Genomic DNA, 9,961 nt, shown 5'->3' with positions numbered 1-9,961 from the left:
ATACTTTTTAATCACATTCTAGATACGAAGGTTTGGGACGGTTAGCGGGGCGGAATAAACGCACTCGAACGTTTGAAATTCAGTTATTTTGTGTACTTTCGAACATTTTTTCGCCACGTTGATTTTTTTCAGCCTTGAATTTAAACTAAAACAAAATTTTAATGAAATTTAAAACTACTATCATCGATCATCGAGTCTAAACGAGTTTTCATTATATTACAATGTTTTGTGTCATTCCAATTCCAACAATTGTAATCTAAGACAAATTCTCAAAATTTAAAATATTCCTGGCAGTCTTGATTTGAAAATATTCACGTTCCAACCTGAACCTTCCAACTTTCGTAGAACTATTGCAAATCTCAAATCTGTAATGAACAAAACAACCTACCTAAATAAACAACCGCAATATATTTGAAAATTACAAAATTTGGTATAAATCACGTTGTAAGCGTATTGATACTTCAACTTTATACAAAAATAATTTTTACAAGCTCAATGGTTTTAAACTTAAATAATGAGCTTCAAAATAACATGGTTAACTTAATAATAAACAACACAAATAATATCAATAAGGACACTTAACATCACAACCCTTATTAGGATTAATTTTAAATCTTATCTTTTTAAATAGGTTACATAAATTAAATGGAATTACGTCGGTGGTGGTCCATCCGGATACCTCAACATGGGTTCCAAGCTCCATGCCATGTTATTCGCAGTCGAACATGTATATTCATCGTCGACCCGCGGAAACAGCGTTACGACGCCTAACATGACAAAAATGAACGCCTGTATAGGCAAAGAAGCTCGTATTACTCGTCCGAAGAATCTATTTCCACGAGACAGTATACTTCGGTTTTCGTCTTCGCTGTAACACAGAAAGCAGACAAAAATTAATTAATTAGTACGACACGATTGAAAATAAGTATAAATATTCAAAATAAGATATTCGACGAGAAAAAAAAATCTAATAAACTAAAATAATTACTTCGATGTAGTTGATTCGGGTGTATCGGCCCGGTCCATCGGTTCGATTGCATGTTCGTCCAAAAACTATTAAATACAGTGAAAAACAAGCCATTAATTTATGGTGCATTTACAATAATATCCGATCGGTATCTACGTTTCGTTACTTAAGACAAAAGAGTAAAACACTCGACAAGACTGTATTTTCTCTCCATCACAAGTGTAAGTGCGTCTACCATTTAACTACGCATGCTAAAAAATTTGATAAAATTCGTTCAAAAGTACACACGTACCTCTTGAGACAAGGTCATTGTAGAGGTTGTACTCAGATCCATTCCAGAGTAGTAATTTCTAACATCGTATCCGAGCACAGAGCCTAATTTCATCATATACAGCCACGTGAGTCGTATCAAAGATTGTAATCTCAATCTCAAGTGATCTAGTTTATTTTGCGATGTTTCCAGTTCGTTGGTTTGTTGAGTAATGCAGACTTGATTGGCGGCTTGCAATGAGGCGACTCGAGGCTCGCATCGTTTCAATGATTTGTGTAATTTCTGCCCAATAAAAGAGTAAATGTGATGATCGAATACGAAATTTTGAAAAACTAAAATTACTATAATGGATAGACGAATACCTTGAATTTATTATATTTTTCTTTTATCACAGACGTCTCTTCGGTTAAATCGACCGGTTCGCAGCTCTTGATGGAATTCTCGGTTTCTTCAATCCAGATCAAGAGTTCTTCTATTATATTATGGAATTCTTCGTTCTGTTGAATTGAAAAATCAGCGTTAAACAAATGATCTGACCATCTGACGACGAATAAATATCAAATAGTTTATATCCTACCTCCATTAAAGCTGCTTGTAATTTATGCTGCCAAGCCAACGATTGAGTACACACTTTTTCCCATTTTTCGTTCACTCGAGCCAAACGATCTTGAAGTACTACCGACTGTTGCTCGTTATCCGAATGCTCCATTAAATGTTTACCGACGATGTTCAAGCTGACGATAACATCGCGATGGCTGTCCAAATACACCATAAATTCCTGCGAATAAGAAAACCAAAAATTGTATTGATGAATCTTGGCATTAACTTGATTTGACATCGATTTTCAATAAAAATGCTAGGTACCTTGTGCTCTTGAATAACATCCTCTAACTGTTCGATATTATGAGGAGGAGTTGCTGGATTCGCTTGCAGTGTGCCTTGAGCATGCTCGAGCCATTTTTCTAATCTCCAAATGTCATTATCGAGTTGCGACCAGTTTCTTTGAGAGCACAATGGACATCTTAGACGACCAAGTTCGCTGCAAAAATTCATAAAAATTAATATCGCCGCAACTTGATTCGTATTTCAGAAAATTTTCAATCAACTAAACTAAGCCAAGGTTACTCAACTGTTTACAAAAAAATACATATCCTTCCTCATTGCTAGACCTACGGTAAGGAATAGGAGTAAGGCGTAAATATACAATGTAAAGGAGATTCAAAATATACAAAAGAATACATTCAGTTTTTAAAATCATAACCAGCTCTCACCTATTATTTTCCATTTGTTGTTGCTGGTAATGCTGTTGCTTGAACCTGATTTCAGATAAAAGCAATTGATATTTATTAACGAGCTCGTCTACTTCAACCAGAACTACTTCGTCGGATAACATTCCACACTGGCCAATTAAAACAGCGCTCAAGTGCTTCATCAAGTCGACAGAAGATTGACAACATGCCATTGCCTTGGTCTAAAAAATAACGCAATTTCAATACAAATCATTCTTATTTTTTTTCAATGCAACAGAAATATTTACCGTTTCTTCAGAATTGGGATTTTCGTTTGATAGTTCGATTAATCGTTCTATATTATCTTGCGACTCTTTCTTGGTACTTTGTAATTCGTAATAGAAGGCGTCCTTTCGTTGTAAAGACGTAGGTAACGTATCCACTTGAGCTGCGAAATCTTGCTCGAATTTCAAAGTCTGCACTTGTACTTCTTCGCTGACGTTCTGTTGCTAAAGTAAAATTCAAATTTAGATAGGTAGTTCGTTTGGCAAATATTTTGATTTCAGATTTCAGTCTATTTACCGATTTAATTGATTTGGTTTTACGGTAGAATTGCTTCAGCGTTTTGATACGTTTTTTGATATCTTTGTACATGACCAGGTATTCATCCATCATCTGTTGCACGTCTTTACCATCCGGTCGATTTTTATTGGACATTAATTCGGTGGCCATTTGATTCGTCGTGGTAATTGGCTCGTTATATGATTCAAACTCCGATTCGAGAGCCTGAGAAATTCATTCATTAACAAACACGAAAAATAAAAAAGGTTAAAAAACAAAAAATAAATGTACCAATAATTTTTCCAATTTTGCTTTGTTCACATCTTCAGCGTCACCGGCGTTGGAGTCATTTACATGCTGAAGTTGGGTTAATTTCGCGTCCAATTGACTAAGTTTCAAAATCAGGTTACCATGAGACGATAAGAACTCCTTCCATTTTAACGAATCTTCGTCTATTTTTCCATTCAATCGTATGACGAATTTTTTCAGAGCCAAATACCGATCCAACGTTTCTTGAACAAGGCTGGAGTTACGAATGTGATTTTTAGACAGTAAATCAGCGTACGATTCTTCCAATAATTTGAACTGTGTACTATGATTATTTATCGCTACAGAAATTGACTGTAAAAAGTGAAGAAGATTATAGCAAATCTGAATTTTAAAGCAGGTAATCGATTAAAATGAAAAATAAATTACGTTCAACTTGACAGCCAGGCTATTAATATCAGAAAATGGTACTTTATCACATTGCGACTGTATGTTAGTCAAAAGTTCGTGTTGCTCTGTCAACCACGGATCTTCCGATCGACATAAAGATAATACTTCTTGAATCATTTTCCATACGACAAATATACGATCTTTGCATTGAGCTGATTCCATTTGCAACGAAGTCCAACTGCAAAAGAAATCATTTTCGTTTATCAAAACGATAAAACACGAATACGAACTTCCTAAAAAATATTTAGCCTACTTTCTGTCCAACGAGGCGTATCTCACTATGAAGGATTTAATATCCAATGAAACGTTGCAATGTTCACAATCCATTACAAATATCTCGCACCTTTGCAACACATCAGATACTTCTTGCTTCCGCTGATCGATTTCTTTTTGCAATGCCTACAAAATATAGATAGCTATAATTAAATCTGATACGGAATTCCACATCGCTACAACACGAAAAGTACCTCGTGTTCTTGAATTTTCTCATTTAAAGCAGATTCATCGAATCGTTCGAAAAATATAATCGTGTTTAGCGTAAAACTCAATTCTCGAATCCATACAATAAGGTCCTTGATATTGGTTCTTAATATTGTCGATTCCTATTAAATGAAAAATCACGTTAATTATTCGTTCATTAAAATTGAAATCGTAAACGAGCATCTTATATTTCATACCTTTATGATATGTTTAACTTTTTCAACTTCTCCTTTCGTATTGTCGTTGACTTTCTTCCAAGCATCCATTACATTATTAATCCGGCCGCAGATTGGTTCAGTCGCAGATTCAGATTCGTATTTTGATAAACATTCGCCGGTACTCAACAGCCAACTGTATTCACCGTGTTTGGAATCTACATCGGTACAGAATTCGTTTTCTAATCGTCTCAGTACAACTTCGGGATAATCTTGGTTCTCACTGAATTTTTCCAAATTTGTGTTCAGGTCGTTTGCCCAACTCATGAAACTCTGTTGTCTGTAAATTCAAAATGAAACCGGTATAAATAAATTCAACCGGAAGAAAATCAATATTATAGTTAATTGAAGTTACAAGTTGTACCTTTTATCGAATGTATCCCAAAGAGCTAATTTTTCTTCTAATTTAAAGATCAAATTTGACAACTGGTATTTTATATCATTTTGTTGTTGTTTCAATAACCATATTCTTTGCCTAACGACTTTCATATCTTTGGGATTCACTGACTGTTTGAGTTTCTCTTCTAGATTTGTTAATTCGTTCGTTTCTTCGTCCAGAGCGACAATTTCCTCTTTGAATTTCTATGAAACGTAAAAACATGAATTATTTTTTCGGAAATTCGCATAAAAAAATAAATAAAATAATTACCGTAAGCTTATCAATTTTTTGTTTAATTTCAGCTACGGCGTAAGTTGTCTCTTTAGAAGGACAATGTTCGCTATCGAGGCCTTCGTGAATTTTAATAAATATTTGTTCGATATTGGAAGCTATGTCGTCGTACAGTTTGGCTACACTTTTGATCTTGAAAAGATATTCGTGCCATGTTTTGAGAGCCGCTTCTGAATTATGAAGTCTTTTGTAGCTAGAATCCAACTCGACCTTAACCGACGTAACGACGCTTTGACTGCAGCCACTCAACAGAGCGTCATGTTGGTCGCGTAGATTATCAGCCATTGAGATACCTTTAGTTATTTTATTCAGCAAATCCTGATGAAAGAAAAAATATCATGAAATACATGAATCACAGCAACTTTTGACGAAACTGTATTTACTTACTTCGATTTTACGTAATGATGTGTCTATTGTTCGAATATAAATAAATCTCAAGTTAAGATGTGACTGTTCAGACTCAATACAACGTAAAAACGATAACAGCTCTCTTTGGTCTTTTTGGTAACGTTGCCATAATAATAGTCTTTGTTTAACCTAGATTGAAGCAGCAATTTTTCATAAAAAATCAGTAAAATCTCAAAGAATTGACTAAAAAGAATTCAAATTTTAAAACATTACTTGATGATGCCTGGCGATGACATCGGAAAGAGTTTCATTGTGAAGTTTATTCAAAGATTCGAACTCTCCACTCAAAGATGATCCTATTCGTTTGGTTTTTTCATCAAGCAGAATAGCACTTTGCGATAGTAAAAGATTTTCGTACAGCTGCAAACAAATCGACGTTAAAATACGATAGAAAAAAATCAGCAATATAAAACGAACGAGCAATACCTGGCAAATTTGATCGTCGCTGTTTAAATTATGATAATTATCAGGAATAGCGGATGCGAGGAAGTCTTGAATGTAATGTAAATAATCAGTCCATAGTTTTAAAGCTTCAAGATAGTTCTGTTCGCCTGATACAGACGAGAACAATCCGTGATACTGTTGGAACGTTTCTTTGAACACTTGTTGCCACGACTGGAACCGAAAATAAATTTAAAATGATCGAAAAACACTAATTATATAAGCACAAAAATTATATTATTTTACCTCGAGCAAATTCACAACTGAAATTTTTTGCCTATCAGACGAAGCATCTGGATCGGTTAGAATTTCAGCTTGTTCTTCCTTGATGTTATTCAATAAAGTATCGGTTTTAGCGAGCGCACGAAGGTGATCGTTGAGCTTTTGTATATGTTCGGTATTAATCGTCGGGTTCACATCGCCTTTCGATGATAGCTCCTGAAGAAAATAATATACAAAGTTTTTTCATTTGATCGGGTGTGAAGTTGTACCATTATCAAGGCCGTACAATTCATTAAAACTTTTCACAAGCTTACTCGTCACGAAATGATTTCTATACGTACTTGTTTCATAGAATCGAGTGTTTTCTGCGTCTCAGCCAACTCGCCATTGACGATTTTACGTTTTTCGAAAACGGTAACATCCTGCAAAGTACTAATAGCTGATCTAACATCTTCCAGTTTCCTACTCAATAAGGCGATCTCATCGGCTAATAAGTTATCTTCCTTGACACCGACTTCGGTAGCGATTTCCATAACCATACCGCGTAGCTCGACGAGTTTTTCCGATTGTTCATTAACTGCTTCTTCGTATATCTACGTAAAGATCGAGTTTTAAGAAATTCTGCGCGGATAATTTTCCACAAGTATGAAGGAAAATACGTACTTGTAACTGCTGGACAGCTTCTTCGGCTGGTAGAGTCGATAACGAACTCAACTGATTATCAACCCATTCGTTAACGATATCGCTATTTTTTCTATACACTGTCCAGATTTTGATGGCGTTTTGATACCGTTCGCATAAGTTTCGTAATGATTTACGAGAATCGTTCCACTGTACGACAGACTCCTCGACAGTGGTTTCGATCTCATTTTGAACCTCCGGCGAAGAACAGGATTTCAAGTGATCGGCAGCTGAGCGTAATTCTCCAAGTATATCGGGTTCTCGAGTCGATAATGATTCGGAAAGTTCCTGTAAAGTATTACACATAGATAAGTATTGTTTTTGAGAAATAATTACCTACGAACGCGAATGATTCTTAAAATAAACACAAGGAGCGAAAAAATCTACATGAGGAAATTTGAACATACCATATCCATCGTCAAATAGTTACTATAGTCATTCGAAAGAAATATTCAGTTAAAAGACCAATTTTATTATTACATCGCAGCACTTGTTCGTCTATTATTAGTTTAGATTAGAATGAACAGCTTAAACACATTTTTGTCGAAAATGCTATTTACAATCGTTATCATCTCTATCTCTAATCACGTGTTACAATTCCCGCCAGTCCACTAATAATAAACAACAATGGACCAATAGACGACAAGCATGGGCTTGAGTTCAAATAATTCAAAAAATATTCAAAATTAATTCAGCTTTTGAAATTAATGCAACGCAAAACGCAACAAGGGCGAAGGAAGATTGTTCATAATTATTTATTCAAAATTTTCTTAGACTTTTTATCAATCTGAATCAAAACTTGTCAAAAATTCAAGGTAACTCGAATGGTGTAAATGGGTGGGGATGGGGTTCAAAAGAGCCAAACACAAGTGATCCAATGTCAGCGGAATTGTGTACATAAGACAGGAACAAACAGGAGACGGTCCATGTGCGTATCTAATTTCCATTCGTTTAAATTAAAATTGCTTACGAAAGTCATAGAAACCGGTTATTGTCTTATTGAGTGTATCTCTACCTATCTATAGATTTCAAGTCACATAGTTACCAATCTGTAATTTTGGGTAAGTAATTTTTAAAAAAGTTCTAGTCATCAACCTTAAAGTCTTCTAATTGAAATACATATGTAATCCTAAATACTACGTACAGGGTGCCCAGAAATATCGAGTACCTACCCCTAAAAAAGTTTTCTACTAAAATACTTTGGTTGGTCACAGTGAATGATAATAATGATAGCACATGATTGGTTGTTGGACTGGACTGGAGAGATAACATTCCACCAATCATATGCATCTATTTCACGTTGCCAACCTATATTTTTAATGAAAAACTTTCTTAGGAGTAGTCGATATTTCTGGGCACTCTGTAGACGTGCCTACACCACATGAAAACTACACCTTTCCTTCAAATTGATCCCCTCTCCTCCTTCTCACCCCCAAAATGGTGCATGATTACATATTTTCTGGACTGTATGTATTTAATTTACTACTTTACTACCTAACAGACTACGAACTACATATATTTTTTCATTATGACAAACGATAGAACCTAGTACGTACTTCCTTCTTTCCTATCTGCCTATCCTGTCACCTAGCCCCATCCTAAAAATAGAATATTAAGAGCGAACAAAAATATTTCGCTAGAAAATATAGTTTCTGGAACACAGCGATCCTTTTAAAATATCTCAAAAGAATTGAAATCACTTAACGGATTTGAAAAATGAAATTATATGTACCTACTAATTTGGCAATCTGCCAAGTTGATTTTTATTATTTCCTGCTTGTTTAGATACTCGAGACTTTTGTCTATTTAATTACATACCTACCTAAGCCGAGTACACTATAGGTACACACACACAAATTCTCAGTTCACACATATGTTTGACTCAGAAGTCACGTGCTAGTGTTCGGTTCCTTATTAGCGATGGTGGTAAAATAGGGAGATAATCGAGGGTGTTAAAAAGCTGGTGAAATGCTTCTGAAATGCAATACTGATAGCTGTACTACTTATGGTACGAGGATAAATATGTTGGCTCATTTTTCACTCATCATAAGGTATACCTATCTTACCAATACCCCAGTTCTATACCTAACTTTAAAACATTCTAGCAAGAGGGGTGGGAATCATTGGAGGTAGATATCTACTTTCGATTCAGATGAGAACGCGATTCTTACATAAAAATAAGCATGGTTTGAAACTGAAACTTATGTAACCAAAATTTCAACAGCCCAATTTCAACTTTTGACGAATTTTTGAGAAAAAAAATCCAAAAAAAAACAATTTTTTAATACATAACTATCTAGGTAAACTTAAAAAAAAGGGGGTTTAAATTGTTTGAGGGTTACTTTCCACAAAATGAAAAAAGTGTATTTTTTGGACTCAAATTTTCTCAAGTAACTGTAAAATCTCAAAAAAATGCGATCGAGAAGCTCCGAGAAGCACTTCTTTTGGTCGTATTCTAATTTCCATAAAGTTTTATGATCCACTTTAAATATGAGTCAAAAAAATTGAATTTTTCAAAAATTATTTTTTATTTTTTAAAAGACCTCGAAAAAAAAGCAATCAAGTAACTATCTAATAGGTAGTAACTTTGAGAATCTTTTATTTTTGTTAAGGGGTCCAGCACTTTCGATATAATGTATCGTACATACAATAAGATTGGGTTGGATGTAAGTGACTAAAATCAATTTTTCGAGAAAAACACGCAAAAAGTTTTGGTGTTGATGTTTTATTTGACGATGAAATTTTGTTCATAGGTTAGAAACAAGAATAATAATGATATATAAAAAAAATTTAAAAAAAAATACTTTTCATTTCTCTGACACACCCGAAAGTTGGGACCTGGGACAAGTTATTCCATTAGCAGCTCTCCCCTCCTCTGCAGCCAATATCCAGAAAAATTTTCAGTTGCACAAATCCGGAAGAAGATTTGAAAATACAAATTTAATATTAAAATGGATGGACAAGTCATTTTTCAGATTTTAAACAAAAACTACTTGAATTTGAAAGAAAATCTGCGAAAACAACGTGTTTTGCTATCATAAATTTTGGGGAATCCTGTCTCTTCACAAATTCAATTACAAAGCCCACTTCTTGAAAATT

The 9,961-nt window shown here is 34.5% G+C and overlaps 1 protein-coding gene across 6 annotated transcripts in view; it reads right to left on the bottom strand.

The window, feature by feature from the left end:
• Positions 1-389: 389 nt before the first annotated feature.
• Positions 390-9,961, bottom strand: part of Msp300 (Muscle-specific protein 300 kDa) — a 113,215-nt gene continuing 103,643 nt past the window's right edge. For 5 of the 6 annotated variants that reach the window (XM_065350296.1, XM_065350299.1, XM_065350298.1 and 2 more), the window contains 23 exons: positions 6,845-7,150; positions 6,523-6,774; positions 6,206-6,397; positions 5,945-6,133; positions 5,732-5,878; positions 5,498-5,647; positions 5,090-5,428; positions 4,805-5,022; positions 4,423-4,720; positions 4,213-4,347; positions 3,999-4,144; positions 3,725-3,923; positions 3,320-3,649; positions 3,050-3,253; positions 2,776-2,976; positions 2,510-2,709; positions 2,369-2,407; positions 2,103-2,277; positions 1,816-2,016; positions 1,601-1,735; positions 1,260-1,520; positions 989-1,053; positions 390-868 (listed from right to left, as the gene is read on the bottom strand). In XM_065350296.1, coding sequence (XP_065206368.1) covers positions 652-868; positions 989-1,053; positions 1,260-1,520; positions 1,601-1,735; positions 1,816-2,016; positions 2,103-2,277; positions 2,369-2,407; positions 2,510-2,709; positions 2,776-2,976; positions 3,050-3,253; positions 3,320-3,649; positions 3,725-3,923; positions 3,999-4,144; positions 4,213-4,347; positions 4,423-4,720; positions 4,805-5,022; positions 5,090-5,428; positions 5,498-5,647; positions 5,732-5,878; positions 5,945-6,133; positions 6,206-6,397; positions 6,523-6,774; positions 6,845-7,150 — 4,599 coding nt within the window. In that variant the 3' untranslated portion in view covers positions 390-651. The remainder of the gene's footprint in view (positions 869-988; positions 1,054-1,259; positions 1,521-1,600; positions 1,736-1,815; positions 2,017-2,102; positions 2,278-2,368; positions 2,408-2,509; positions 2,710-2,775; positions 2,977-3,049; positions 3,254-3,319; positions 3,650-3,724; positions 3,924-3,998; positions 4,145-4,212; positions 4,348-4,422; positions 4,721-4,804; positions 5,023-5,089; positions 5,429-5,497; positions 5,648-5,731; positions 5,879-5,944; positions 6,134-6,205; positions 6,398-6,522; positions 6,775-6,844; positions 7,151-9,961) is intronic. The other variant, XM_065350297.1, reaches the window with a different exon arrangement.

This window comes from Planococcus citri, chromosome 2, assembly GCF_950023065.1.
Source record: "Planococcus citri chromosome 2, ihPlaCitr1.1, whole genome shotgun sequence".
NCBI lineage: Eukaryota > Metazoa > Arthropoda > Insecta > Hemiptera > Pseudococcidae > Planococcus > Planococcus citri.
This window is presented reverse-complemented; position numbering and strand designations above follow the sequence as displayed.